The 15,248-nt window shown below is 38.6% G+C and overlaps 1 protein-coding gene across 1 annotated transcript in view; it reads left to right on the top strand.

Moving 5' to 3' along the window:
* Nucleotides 1-535: 535 nt before the first annotated feature.
* Nucleotides 536-15,248, top strand: part of smg5 (SMG5 nonsense mediated mRNA decay factor) — a 30,181-nt gene continuing 15,468 nt past the window's right edge. The window contains exons 1-12 of the mRNA XM_073872507.1: nucleotides 536-935; nucleotides 2,152-2,250; nucleotides 2,336-2,459; nucleotides 2,553-2,709; nucleotides 6,283-6,372; nucleotides 6,497-6,586; nucleotides 6,742-6,820; nucleotides 7,875-8,000; nucleotides 11,025-11,093; nucleotides 12,056-12,267; nucleotides 12,426-12,563; nucleotides 13,250-14,080. Of these exons, the coding sequence (XP_073728608.1) occupies nucleotides 871-935; nucleotides 2,152-2,250; nucleotides 2,336-2,459; nucleotides 2,553-2,709; nucleotides 6,283-6,372; nucleotides 6,497-6,586; nucleotides 6,742-6,820; nucleotides 7,875-8,000; nucleotides 11,025-11,093; nucleotides 12,056-12,267; nucleotides 12,426-12,563; nucleotides 13,250-14,080 (2,080 nt within the window). The 5' untranslated portion in view covers nucleotides 536-870. The remainder of the gene's footprint in view (nucleotides 936-2,151; nucleotides 2,251-2,335; nucleotides 2,460-2,552; nucleotides 2,710-6,282; nucleotides 6,373-6,496; nucleotides 6,587-6,741; nucleotides 6,821-7,874; nucleotides 8,001-11,024; nucleotides 11,094-12,055; nucleotides 12,268-12,425; nucleotides 12,564-13,249; nucleotides 14,081-15,248) is intronic.

Genomic DNA, 15,248 nt, shown 5'->3' on the forward strand with positions numbered 1-15,248 from the left:
GTTTAAGCATGGTATATGTAATTTTAAAAAAATGCATTTTTCTATGATTAGCATGTAATGCTTTTGTTTTGTAAGGTAGTGGTTCTCAAACTAGGGGCATTGGCCCCCCGGGGACCCTGAGATGTTAGTTAAATGACATTTTATAAAATACATTAATTTATCATAAATTAAATTAAAACCTTTTTAAAAACCTTTATCATACATTAAACCTCAGAAAAATAAACCAACAGCGCCACATTGTATAATTGTATATGTTTTGTTTAATTACAATTTTTATTTTTGGAATGTTTTATGTTATACATGTTATTTTGGGGGGCCATAAATGGATGCGCCGTACACAAGGGGGGGCGCACGTCGAAAAAGTTTGAGAACCACTTTTGTTGGGACTGTCGTTTACTGTAAGCCAGAGCCTGATCACGCGAGGGGCCGTCCAGCCCGCCTGCAGTTTAAGCTACTTGACCAAGACATAACCTCGTAAATCTCGCGATAACAACAACAATGCCCCGGCCCTCGAGAATGTCTGGAATTCTCGCGATACTTGCCCCGGTCACTGAACCGTGCGCGGTGGGAGGGGAAAAAATGGCCGCTCGCGGAGCGACGCTCGCAACGATGAACGACAACAACACAAACACAACCCCCTCGAAATGTGACAGCTGACCCGAACCGACACCAGTACACACGCCGGCGGATGGGTATCGAGGCCGGCGGCGGGGGAGGACAGGAACGACAGCGTTTGTGTTTAAGTTATAATCTGAGGGAAAGAGGTGAGTTAGCTACTCTGCTAACGTTAGCCGCGCGCTAAACTGGAGCGGAACGAACCAGAACAAAATACAGAAACCAGACCAGAACAGTCGCTTTATCGCTGCTAGAATGAGCGGACCGGGTCAGGACAGCGAGCCTGAGGCCAAAGTGCTTCATATTAAACGTCTGTACAGGTGAGAACGACGACACAGGCCGACACTATTAGTATCAGGAAACACCTTTGCATTTTTACATATTTCTGTATGAAAACATGTTTATGGGGATCAGATGTTATGCTTTCATTAGAATATAAGATCGATTAAGACATTGTCATCGGCGTGTTCATCACGCTTAAAGCCTTAATAGTCTAAACTTGAAATAAAATATTATTTGACGTGTGCATTTAGTCATTGCCACTTAAACTTGACAAAAAAATTTGCTTGTATGTATTAGAAAAGAATGGATGTGGTAACCCTCAGAACATGGGAATAGTTATGAAGGGATTTGGACATCAGAGCAGCTAAATATTAATTTAATATTAAAATCAATGCCTGTGTTTACACAACCACAAGATGTTTTGTATAAACATAACTTAGTTGGATAGGTAGTTTTATCTGAAACTTTAAAGGTGCAGTGTGTAGTTTTTAGAAGGATCTCTTGACAGAAATGCAAAATAATATACAAAACTATATTATCAGGAGTGTATAAAGACCTTTCATAATGAACCGTTATGTTTTTATTACCTTAGAATAAGATGTTTTTATCTACATACACAGAGGGTCCCCCTACGTGGAAGTCGCCATTTTGTGCCGCCATGTTTCTACAGAAGCCCTTAATGGGCAAACTTTGTTTACTAAGTTGTCTCCATCGATGACATGTTTTTCTGGTGGCGGCTACCGTAGTTTCTCTTTGCGTTTCAAAAGCGAGAAGTGAGCAGTGGACTGAGTCGCTGGTTGCATTTTCAACTTCACCACTAGAAGCCGCATAAAATTTACACACTGCACCTTTAAGGCTTCAATACTTAGCTCTTAGTATACATTTTTTTTTAAAGTAGAGATTATAGTTTTATTGTATAAACTGTTGAATAAGATGTGCTGGCCTACCGCAGATGGGGTGAATTTGGATACTTAAGATAGGGAAGCTTTCAAACGATCATCTCAATGTCAGTAAGCATCCCAATCTACCTGATGTCATCCTACATTTTGATTTTAGCTGTGCATTTGTTGTCAATACTATTTTTAAGTACAGCTATAAATACATAAGATCAAACCAAATGGTTTGCAAGCCATGAGAAACGCATATGCACACATTTATCAAGAAGTAGGAACAGCAAATCACTGGCTTTGGGTCATTTAGGTATGTGTAGTTGTGTTTTTTGAGTGTTTCATCATTTTCTTTACGTTCATGAAGGGCTGTGGTGGAAACGGTGCATAAGTTGGATGTTATAATCAGCAGCAAGTCGTCCTATAGGGAGGTCTTCAAACCTGAGAACATCAGCTTGAGGAACAAGTAAGCTATATTTACTTTGAGAGATGCCTAAAGTTGCATCTTACAGCTGTTGAGGAATTGTATTAATTTGCTTTCCCTCCAACAGATTGCGGGAACTTTGTGTCAAGCTGATGTTCCTGCACCCGGTGGACTATGGACGCAAGGCAGAAGAACTGCTGTGGAGAAAGGTCTACTATGAGGTCATTCAGGTCATCAAGACCAACAAGAAGGTACTTTTGCCTCTTTGCTTGCATCTCATAATTTAGAGTTGCTCTGGTGTTTCCCAACACAATAAAGTGTGCTTTCTCTTGCTGTCTTTGCAGCATATTCATAGTCGCAGTGCTTTGGAGTGCGCCTACAGGACCCATTTGATTGCTGGGGTGGGCTTCTTTCAACACCTGCTGCTCTACATCCAGTCACATTATCAGCTGGAGCTACAGGACTGCATCGACTGGACGCACGTCACTGACCCACTCATTGGTGAGACGTGCCACATTTAGTTTTTTTACGGCACAATATGTAAGATTTACATTTAAAATATTTAAAAACTACTACCACTATATTGGTTTACGTTATAATGTAACTTTAGTTTATTACATCATCCATGAACATGATTTGTAAATCCTGTCAATTTCCAGTCGGCAGTGCTGGTAAAAGCTCCCATCATTCAACGGTTCATTCCACTTTTTTTGAAAATATGCTCATTTTCCATCTCCCCTAGAGTTAAACATTTGATTCCTACAGTTTTGGAGTTCATTCAGCCGATCTCCGGGTCTGGCGCTAGCACTTTTAGCATAGCTTAGCACAATCCATTGAATCTGATTAGACCATTAGCATCGTGCTAAAAATATCCAAAGAGTTTAGATATGTTTCCTATTTAAAACTTGACTCTTCTGTAGTTACATCATGTACTAAGACCGATGGAAAATTAAAACACAATCTGAGTTTTATAAGAAAATGTCCTGGCTGTTCCAAACTTTATAATGGTAGTAAATAGTGCTTCTGATTTGAAGCCCTAAAAAGCCCATCCATCCTTCACAGAAGTAATCCACATGGCTTCTGGGGGTTAATTAAGGCCGCCTGTGGGCAATCGATGCAGTTTTGTAAGAAAAATATAAATATTTAAAACTTCACAAAGTAAAAAATAAACAAGCTTCCAGTAAGGACCGATGAGCATTCATGAGAGGATGCGTTTTCAGTCTAGGAGCTTAGATCGAGCCCAACAAATTAAGCCCGACCCTACCCGAGCATGTTGTGTCTAGCCCGGCCCGACGCGTTCACTGTAATTATGAGCCAGAGCCCGATTTAAAAAAATTTTAATATGTGGGCCGTTATAACCAGGGCTGGCACCAGATTTTTTTAACGCAGGTGCTGCTGTTCTAGATCATTTAGGCTACAGGTGGAAGCTGCGCAGTTTATATATTTTTCAAATACTATTAATAAATGAGCAAAAATTTCCCACTCAATATTAAATATTTGATTCTTTTAATTATCATAATTGAAGTTTTAATTTTATTAAATCGAACAAGCACAACATTCAGCATTCAATCAAATACTCTTTAAGATTAATTATTAATAATTTTACTTTAACATATTGTTATTGTTCAACATAATATATGTGTGAGCAATAAGCAAAATGTGCATTTGTAAATTCAGTGACAGTTTTATAAAAGTGTGACCGCGTCACGCCGGCGCCTCCATGTCATTATTATATTGTCTGCTATAATGCTTTTTAGGTATTAAACCCAGGCAATTTGTTGTTGAAAAATTTATTTAAATTAAGATACAGTTTATACTAAACGAAATTCACTTTAAAGAAAACCTTTCTTTAAAACAAAACTTAACAAACTTGTAACTTAATGTGCTTATTTTATGGCTAAAACACGTAGGCTACTACAGACTCTTTTTTGTAAAAATTGTAGCACATTCATTTAATTCTGATTTTTGCACATGTATGTTGAAAGGCATTTGATTGTGCATATTAAAACATATCTGTAACATTTATCAAGTTCATAATTATGCGTGCATTTATTAATTATTATCTTAATGAATAATACGACAAGGAAGAAGCACGTAATATGTAATACCCCTCAAATATGGGTAGGTTTTTTCAAAAATACAAAATTTTGAGATGAGATAATTGCATTTTTGTGAAGGACTTTTGTTAGAGATCAGATTTAGGGCGATGATCAAAACATACACAGAATTTTTACTGTTTGGCCTTAGTGGATGCTTCATTGTTTTATAAGTTGGGTAAGAGCGCCACCTGGTGGATAATAGCAGAAATATGGATTGCCGTAAAAACTCGTCATTGGCAGGGAAGCGTTGGAGAAGTCAATGGAGGGGAAAAAGTTAATCAAAAACGCAAATCTCCCCTCCTCGAGACGATCTCTATTTACTACAAATAATATGGTATGGCAGGTGGGTGGGGCCTGGGAAAAGAGCACAGCTATTAGCAAATAGCAACATGACCCAACTTACCACGATCCAATCAATTCTCGATTGACGAATTTAGGTCTAGCCCTGTATTTTTTTTCAGAAACCGTTTCACTCGGATAATCGCAACATCTGTTTCATTGTGACTTTAAAATCCCAGTTTTAGATTTCTATTTCCTGATTGCCATTTTTTTTTTCGCTTCTGCATTCACCAATGTGTCTTTTACGCTGGAAACGCGCACTCTCGTGAACGCGCACGTGTCGTGACCAGAAGTTGGAACTTTTTGTATGCAGGGCTCAAAATTAACTTTTTTATTTGGTAGCACTGGTGCTCCCAACTTTAAAGAGTTAGGAGCACCAGCAAAAATTTAGGCGCATCCATCCAAAAATTAAAAAGTACCACAACTACAATGTAAATGTTAATAGATTTATTTTATTAAAAATAAAACACCACCACCAGGCTTTACACGTCCTATGGCCAGCATTTAAAAGTTGGTCTTCTATTTTATTTTATTTTATTTTTTGCTGCATAAATTCCTAAAGTAATACCCAAATGCTGTTGAAATAGTATAGCAGCAATAATAATTTAACAATTACAGGTAACATGATTAAGATTACATAGAAAATCTAGCAAACACGTAAAACACTGATTAATTGTGACTACAAAAGTGCCCCTAATATAGAAGGCTAATATATATTGGTATTGATAACTGCATTACCAGGATGCTTTTACTACTAAATAGGCAATGTTTTAAAAAATACAACAAAAACATACCATCAGCATTGTCGTATTCCACAGCAACATGGACCACAAGGATGTTTGTCAAATGTCCATTCACCAGCGCATGCGCACATACACCATTAAACACACTGACAGACAGGTCGGTGTCTCCATCAATAATAAACACATTTGTCATGACACGTCTTGTGTTTTTGGCACTTTCTCCATGTTTAAGCAAGGTACGTCTGGCGCTTAAAATGTTTTGATTCCGCCATTAACACCGTTTTACAGGATTTACAGTAAACAGTTACATTTTCATAGACACTCGAAATCTTTAAGCCACTCTCTCTGAAAGGTTTAACGTCAACTCGTATTTTCCGGTGGTGGAGTTACATTTGAATCCCGATCGCCGTCAAAGAAACAGTAATAACCTTGGCTGTAATCGGCTCGCTCTCGTCATGCTCGCGACGCGTTCGTCTTTTCACATTTCCGCGCTTCACTGAAACAAGGAATGACTGACGCTTATATTAGCCAATCGGCGGTCTTCATTAAACGCAAGAACTTAATGGTGAAATTTGATTGGTTATGTATCGTTGGAGAGAACACTGAACCTGGGACAGCGCCAGCACGCAGGATCACAATCAACTCGCGTCACAACAAAATGGGCAGTCGCACAAATGCTCCCAAATATATTTTAAGGTCGCACAGATTAAATTTCGGTCGCATATGCGACCAAAATGGTCGCAATTTCGAGCCCTGGTATGGGGACCTCTAGCTGTGAAAATTACATATTTAATCAGATTTAGTTTAAATTGGATGAGGTTCATGTTGCTACGTGTTACTTCTGTGGCTTATTTATTGATTAGGTAATTGTTCTTTTATTTTATTGACTGTAGGTCGTAAGAAACCGGTCTCAGCCAGCCCTAAGGAGATGGAGTGGGCCCAGATGGCTTGTCACAGGTGCCTTGTGTACTTGGGAGATCTCGGTAAGTGTGTTCTCACTTGATGTCTGATAAAATCAAACTGTTTTGAACATACTTAAACTGTGCAGTGATTTCATGTCCTCATTACTGGAAATAAACGCAGCATGTTAATGTTTGCTGTGTGTAGCGCGCTACCAGAATGAACTGGCGGGAGTGGAAGCGGAGCAGCTGGCCGAACGCTTTTATCACCAGGCCCTGTCTGTCGCTCCTCACGTCGGTAAGAGATTCATTACTTCTCACATCCTACAGAGACGTTCTCCTGGCACCAAACAGCATGCTTTTCGTGATTATATCTGTTGGTGAATTTTTAATATGCAAAAAAGTGTAATTAAATTTCATGCTGTTGACTTGAGAATTATGTGTCTTTTACAGGAATGCCGTTTAATCAGTTGGGTACATTGGCTGGAAGTAAATTTTATAATGTTGAAGCTACTTACTACTACTTGCGCTGGTAAGCAAAAAATACATGTTTTCAAAAGTGAGTAATATGATGTTTTTGGGCTAAGCGATACCAAAGTTCTTTTGACCTTCATAGATTGTGTCAGTGGGGCTGTTTATACCTGGTTTTAAGATTTGTTTTGGTCCTTTGGATCATAACTGGGCGAGAGAGAGACATTTACAATTACACCTGCTGTTTTAATCTGTCTCTTTTGTCCAATTTCGACCTCTCTTCTTCATGTTTAAGGCTATGTCCACACGAAGCCGGTGCTTTCCCTATCCGATCATTTTTTTTCCTTGCCCTAAAAAAAGAATCCGTAAACACGAAACCACTGAAACCGTCTGAAACGTCTGAAAGCGGTGTAGTATATATGCCGGACCAGTATGGGGCGCTGTAATTCTGCCACAGATAAACACTATACACGGAGAAGAAGACTTTGAGCATGCGCATAACCAAGGTATGGTGTTGTCCATTATCGCTTGTTGGTCACCACAATTGCATAGAAGCAATAGATTTTGCTGTAATAAAGCTAGTAGGCTTTAGTAGCTTCTGTAGCACGAACACAATCACGCAGTCCGCCGTTATTGTTGTTGCTGTTACGTGTGACGCTTCCGACACGTGACGTGATGACGTTTTCGCTTCACAAAATATACGGATTGGCTGTACAGATGAAACCGCAAGGGTGTCGGTTTCAGATTTATCCACTTTAAGACCCGGTTTCAAAAAATAGCGGATTCAGTCTCCCAAAACGCCGGATCCGTGTGGATGAAACGCCAATACGATAACAAATTTATAAGTATACGGTGATACGCGTCTCCGTGTGGACAGCCCCTAAGTAAGTGTCTTTGTGTAAGAGAGAGAGAGACTGTGAGAAAACAGCAGTGCATTAATACACATATTTGCTGCTTTTCATTTAAAGTTATGGTGTTACTTCAGTCATTTGATCATTACACGGAAATGAAAACAAAAGTCCGTCAGAGGGACTGATAATGATTAATGTTTAAAAAACGTTGTGTGTTGATAACTCGTGCATGATCCTGACGGACTGGTTTTCCCTGTTGAACAGTATTCAGTCAGAGACTCCCTTTGATGGTGCTTATGGGAATTTAAAGCGTCTTTTTGACAAGGCAGCCAAGATGTACCATCAGGTGAAGAAACAAGAGATGAAGAAACTGTCACCATCGCGCCAGAGGTGCATTCCTTATCTTTTTAAGAGACATTTAAAGGGGTAGTTCACCCAAATAAAATAAAAATGTGCTTTTTATTTACTCAGGCCAACCGATATGTTGCTGACTTTTTTTTGTAGAACAATAAATAAGTTGTTTTGCAGAAACCGCAGTGCTTTGTGATTTTATATAATGCAAGTCAGCGGTTTACGCCAGTTTGAGAGTTCAAAAAGCAGATGTATACAATGCAAAGTAGTCTCCATGACTCCTGGTGACATATTGATGTCTTGTAAAGCCGATTGATAGTTTTTTGCAATAAAATTGAATGTTTTTGCAACGTTATTAGCATTGAATGTTATTGGCGTTAGTCTCTTGTGCAATCCTCTTGTGGTGCTTGTTGGCGGTTGGCAAACCAACTTCTTAATGCCACCTATAGATCGGTTGGATAAAGTGGACTTCCTGTATATATTTCCTGTGTATGTATATCTCATGTTTGACAGAGGCTCTGCATTAATTTCAATAATGTTGTAAGTAATGTTCAATTTCTTGCAAAAATCCACCTATTGGCTTCCCAAGGCGTCAATATGTCACTAGGAGCCGTGGGCGTTACTTTTGTATTGAATATATCTAATTTTTGAACTCTTAAAGTGGCGGAAAGCGTTGACTTGCGTTAATTAACAAAAAAATAACACCAAAAAATTGGATGGCCTGAGGGTGGCTGCAAATTGTATTTGGGGGTGTGAACTATCCCTTTAATCAATAAAAGTCACATTTAGTTAGTGACATTTCTCTGCCGAACCCTTTATGAATTTTTTTTTTGACTGTAAGTAGGATTTTATGTGTTTTATTAATCAAAATGTCTTTATAAATATGTCCTCCTTGGTGTCAAATGACCTCTGCCAGTGATCTGACTTTTCTTTGTAAGCTTAGAATTTCTTCTCTTTACTTACATTGAACGGGTAAAGGCCGGGGTATACCTTTTTTCTGCTTCTGCGTCCGGCTCGCGCGCGCACTCGTCCACTAGGGATGGGCATTCGATTAAGTTTTCTTTGTTGATCGACTATCGATTAATCGTTAATATTTTTATAATAAAATTTGTTATTTAACTTTTATACTTAAAAAATGCAATGAATACAAATATACAGTGTGTTTTTCCTCGATGAGACCCTTATTACAAGATCAACCTGTGGCAAATATTGCTTTTTTCCGGTAATAATAATTTAATTTATATTTCAATCCTGTTTCATTGTCTGTTTATTCATTTTATTATGCTGTTATGTTAATTTGAGGATATTTATTTCCCATATGAAACGTGCCGTTATATGAATACTTTTGTATAATATTCAAATTATAGGCGGAATAATGTGTGCATCTTTGAATAACTGTAGGAATACAGTTGCTTATTTTTGTCATAAAGTTTTGAGAAATAATAATATTGTAAGGATTTATTTCCATATGAGACGCTTTTTGTCGTTGAATAATCTCGTTTATTATTTGGAAATCATATACATACATAGTAGGAAATATATAATGTGGAAGGGTAGACTTGCAAAGTTACTCTGCTTATTTTTATTTATGATATATGTGGAGATAAATAAAGCATTGCAAAACTGCTGATTTGATCCATTCAGATCCTGACCACCAGGCTAGAGATTTTAAACATCCTTAATCCACACTTACTAGTCTGTCAAATAATATCTCAAATATATTGTTTTGTGAAAAAAAAATGATGCTTTGTTCTATTGTTTATGCGGAAAAGTGTTCACAGAAAGTGTCAATCACATTAACATCTTATATGCAGAATAAGCGGTCAGCAGCGCACTGCAACGGGTGCTTGACGGATTCGCCCCACACATACGCAAACGCACTGCATACGGAGTATTTGTGAAACAGGAGTTAGATAAAAAAATGCATTCGAATAATTGATAACAAATTAACGTGATCGACGAAATTCTTAACAATCAATTATCGATCGTCGATTAATTATGCCCATCCCTATCGTCCACGCAGCTTTCCAACTATACTCAAATTATTAGTCTAACAGGCCGTTAGGGCAGCACTGATTTGGAGACATTTACAGTACATAAAAACATTAGGATAGGTGAAGAAAAGTAACCGATACACCATTGCAAACACAGTTTAGAACAAACAACAAGACAACAAAGAACAGGAATCAAACATTATGGTAACAAACATGCTCCACAGCTTTCTGTTCTTGTAAGAAGTTAAAATTAAAGAAGAAAAACGATACTGTGTGTGCAAATTCTATCTATTTCTTTTGTATAATTGTTTGTAGTTGAGTGTCCTGTCTAAATATTTTCATGCGCATGCGCTGTTGTCTGCGGACTGTACGCGCGGTCTCACATTTTGGGCTGCACGCGTACGGTCCACGCGGCCGACCGCGGACCCTCCTGATGACGAAAATGACGTCATGCAGACGGCGTGCATACGCGGACGTCCCTAGTATACTTTCGGCTTAAGTCCAAGGAGGCTTCCATGTCCATCCACCATACTGATAAACTATAAAAGCAGAGAGGGACAAAAAGCACTAGCCTACCAATGCGTTTCCACAACGCGTTTTAATTCAGAACACGTTAACTAGCTGAAACCAACAAGGAGATCAGCGATTACATAACGGCTACCGTAGTTGCAACACGCTTTTGGAAAAGCGAGGCGCCAGGGAGCACTATTCGTTTGAATGCAAAACACAATTTCACCACTAGATTGGGGTAAATCCTACTTACTGTCCCTTGAAATATAACAAAAAAATTAATCCCAGAGCAATAATTGTCTGCATAATCAGAGTTAAATGCATTTTTATTGTTTTCATCTTAAACATATTTTAAACCTTAATTTTAAAGATTATACAGTTTTATTTTATTAAAGGCATTTGCTAAAGATGTCTCAAATTGTACATACTAATTGAGCAGGTGTAATGTTATTTTTCCAAGAGATCAGACTGAATATTTTTTGGTTTTCCCCTAGAAACTAGATATCTATGCATCTGAGAAAACATCTGTCTGTTTTTAACAAAAGATTTCTTACTTCAGGTCAAAAGACATCAAGAGATTGCTGGTGAGCTTCATGTATTTGCAAAGTCTGTTGCAGCCCAAGAACAGGTAAGAGGATTACATGAAGAGTTTGGTTTCAAAAATAAATAAATTTATTTTGACTAATTTGGGTAAAAATGTGTTTTCTATACCAAGAAAGTGACTAGATGAAAACCACTATTTTCTGTTACAAACTTTCACATAGCATCTTTAGGTTTTAATAACATCAAAAAATCAAATCCATAATATGATTTTCAAAGATTTCTTTACAAAATGCAATAAATCCATCACATGTTTTTTTTTTTAAATGTTATTGAATTAATATATAAATGTGCATTCCTCTTTGCCATGTTATATTCATTAAGTTGACTTGTGGTATACACTGATTAAACAAATAAACATTAATGGCATTAATCAAAACACTTACTTTGTCATCCTTTGGATGTTGTTGATGAACTTTTTTGAATGCGATCAGCTTTAAAATGTTTTGGTCCTGCTCGATTTTCGTTGACTTCGGGTAAAATAATAGAAAGGTCAATGTGTTAGCATGACAGAAGTTTGATGCTGTTGTGTAAGAATAAGCAACAGCCGGCATTTTTCCTTCGCCCGAGTGCCTCTCACATAAAGTCAATTTTGATGGCTTACGTTTCTTTTCCGCCACAGAAAACCACCACAGGTTTATCAAGTAGATGAGGAAAACTAGGATTGCGTGTTTATTCAACGCGCCGCCATTAATGTTTACAGTGCGTGGAATGGTGCGCTGTGGTTAAGCAGATTTATTGCATTCTGCAGTAAAGGAGGACTGGCGTTTGTCACGGTTCGAAAAACGGAGAAAAGATGACAGAATAACACGGCTGATATCGGATTTTGCGTAAAATTAAGAATTTACTTTTTAATACTGACCTGTACAATACTGATTTTGGCGTTTATCATGTTTTGGAAACAAACAATTCATATATTCATACTACACCTAAAACTTATAAATATAGGAATAAAATGATATGTAAACTAATAATCTCCCATTCCTTTAGTCTGATGGAGACTGAGTTGACGTCACTGTGCCAGTCTGTGCTGGAGGACTTTAATCTGGTGCTGTTCTACCTGCCACATCCTACTCACGGCAGCCAATCAACCGGCGAGGAGGAGGAGGAGCACGACTCCATCTGCTCCGTGTTACCTGACAGCCTCATATTCAAGATGGTGGTGACTTGCCTTATGGTAGTGCACAGGCTGAAGCGAGGAGGTAAATATAAACTGAAATCAGATCAATGTCAAATCAAATAGTGTCAAAAAAGCTAATAATATACATCATCAGGTGTCTGAATGTCATGATTTAAAACGTGCAGATCATCATTTTACTCTCACAGATTAAATTCTGTCTTCTCTGAAATGACATTTTAGCCTCAAAGCAGTACAGTGCCTCCATCGCCTTCACATTGGCTCTGTTCTCACATCTGGTCAATCATGTGAACATTCGACTGCAAGCTGAACTGGAGGAGGGCGAGAGTGATGTCACGGCCCTGCGCACTGATAACACGGGTGCGAATAAAAGCAATTTTTTTGTGTGGCATACACTTAAAAATAGACACTTAATCATCATTTCATGCGAAACAGAGTTTGAAGTTATCATATATCTGTGTTAAATCTGTGTTATGTTAAAGGTGCTCTAAGCGAATTCAAGCGTTTTAGACCATAAAACATTTTTTGTTACATACAGCAAACATCTTCTCACTATCTGCTTGCTGCCTGTCCGCTGATCAAACTGTAAAAAAAGCGATCTCTGAAGACAGCCTAGGCTCCACAAACTGCAATAACAACAAAGTGGCCAAACCTACCATCAGAAATGATAACAAAGTGTTCCAGCCAATAAACGACAAGAAGGATTTAGGGGTGGGGGATAGGCGCGTTTATGAAAGCATGGAAGGGAGGGGGAGGAGTTAGCTACACTCCGTATGTTTGAAAACAGTTCAAACATCAACAAAAAGTAACGTCACACAGATTCGCTTAGAGCGCCTTTAATAGGCATAAATAAAGCATCAGGAATGGTAGTCAATTTCCTATTAGCTTTTTGTTATCGATAGATTTTAGTATGATGCCATATAACAACATTTTATGTTTTAAACAACACCAGGTATCTTAAAATGTGATGACTTAAAATGCTGTTTTGTAGACAGCTTACAAGGAACGTGACTACTCGAAAATGACTTTCATACCTTTGTTGTTAGATGAGCCTGAGGCCAGAGATTCCAGTGAAGCTCCCTCTGAAGACAGAACCCTGCAAAACGGCTCCCTGGAGGATGACGAGGAGAAAGAAAATGATGAAGAGCAGCCTACAGGGAATGGAAGTACGGCGGAGGTAAAGAAAGCACTGGAGAAGAAGAGGTCAGCAGAGGAGAAGCAAAAACAAAAGAGGAAGTTCTCGCGGCTATCCATGCTCCGCCGCAGACGATGTGCTCACAAGGAGGACGAAAGCGACCTGAGCGAAGGCTTTGAGAGTGATGAAGAGGAGGATGAGGAAGATGCCGTGCCGGTCGACGGTCTGGGATCCTCCAGGGTCCAGATGAACTCTTTAGCGAGAGAAGGGCGGAAAGAACCGCTGGCGGTGGATGGCCGCTGGGAAAGCGGTTCGGAGGAAGAAGAAGGGGGCACGGCTTTTGACGTCGAGACGGATTCCGACATGAACAGTCAAGAATCTCGTTCGGACCTGGAAGACATAGAAGATGCAGAGAATGCGCCGCAACATCAGCAACCAGAGGAAGATGAGCAGCCACAACCATCCAGGGAAGAAAACTCAACCCCGCCAGCATCCAATGGCCCTCTAGTTACTAATGATGCCAGCATCAGCAGTAACCTACAGGCCATGTCTTCTCAGCTTTTCCAGTCCAAGCGCTGCTTCCGGCTTGCTCCCACTTTCAGCAATGTGCTGCTCCGCCCACCGGCTACCACTAACCCCACCTCAGACTCCAACCCTAAACCCTCTCAAGAAATCACACCCCTTCCAGAAAAAACATCTAGCAACATGAGTCCAGAGATTGTTAACGGAACGAATGACAATGGTGCGTTGCTTAAGATAAATCCCTTTTTCATTGTTTGCTATTCAAAATTTATCCAGGACTGTGGCATTTTTGTAATATTTGCATACTCAATTGCAATTATTTGCATGCTTACATCTTAAAAGATTAATTCATTTTCTTAAAAAAAATAATTTACTCACCACCACGTCATCCAAAATGTTGATGTCTTTCACTGTTCAGTCGAGAAGAAATTATGTTTTTTAAGGAAAACATTCCAGGATTTTTCTCATTTTAATGGACCCCAATAATTAACACTATTAATGCAGTTTAAAATTGCCGTTTCAAAGGACTCTAAATGATCGCAAACGAGGCATAAGGGTCTTATCTAGCGAAACGATAGTCATTTTTGGCAAGAAAAATAAAAAATATGCACTTTTAAACCACAACTTCTTGTCTTTCTCCGGTCTGTGACATTCCAGCACGACTTCACGTAATACGTCATCACATCAAGAGGTCAAGGATGACGTATCGAAACTACGCCCCAGTGTTTACAAGTGTGGAGAAAGAGGACCGTTCCAACGTTGTTGTATGTGGAATGATACTAATTAATGTCTTTGTGTCAGTTTGTTGTTTAAAATGGTCCACAAATGTGCGATTCATATATGTAACACGTGACTTTCGACGTCATTACGCAATTACGTGAGGTCGTGCTGGCGCGTCACAGGACCGGAAATAGACGAGAAGTTGTGGTTTAAAAGTGCATTTTTTTTTTCTTGCCAAAAATTACAATCGTTTCGCTAGATAAGACCCTTATGCCTCATTTGGGATTGTTTAGAGTCCTTTGAAAATGCAATTTTAAACTGCATTAAAACTGTTAAGTGTTGGGGTCCATTAAAGTCCATTAAAATGAGAAAAATCCTGGAATGTTTTCCTCAAAAAACATAATTTCTTCTTGACTGAACAAAGAAAGACATCAACATTTTGGATGACATAATGGTTAGTAAATTATCTGGATTTTTTTTTAAGAAAATGGACTAATCCTTTAAAGAGGACATACCATGAAAATCTGACTCTTTCCATGTTAAAGTGCTATAATTGGGTCTCCAGTACTTCTATCAACTTAGAAAATGTGAAAAAGATCAACCCAGTAACTTAGTTTTGATAAACCATTCTTTGTAAGCTTATGAAAAAATAGATCATTGAAATGTGG

This window comes from Misgurnus anguillicaudatus, chromosome 10 (assembly GCF_027580225.2).
Source record: "Misgurnus anguillicaudatus chromosome 10, ASM2758022v2, whole genome shotgun sequence".
NCBI lineage: Eukaryota > Metazoa > Chordata > Actinopteri > Cypriniformes > Cobitidae > Misgurnus > Misgurnus anguillicaudatus.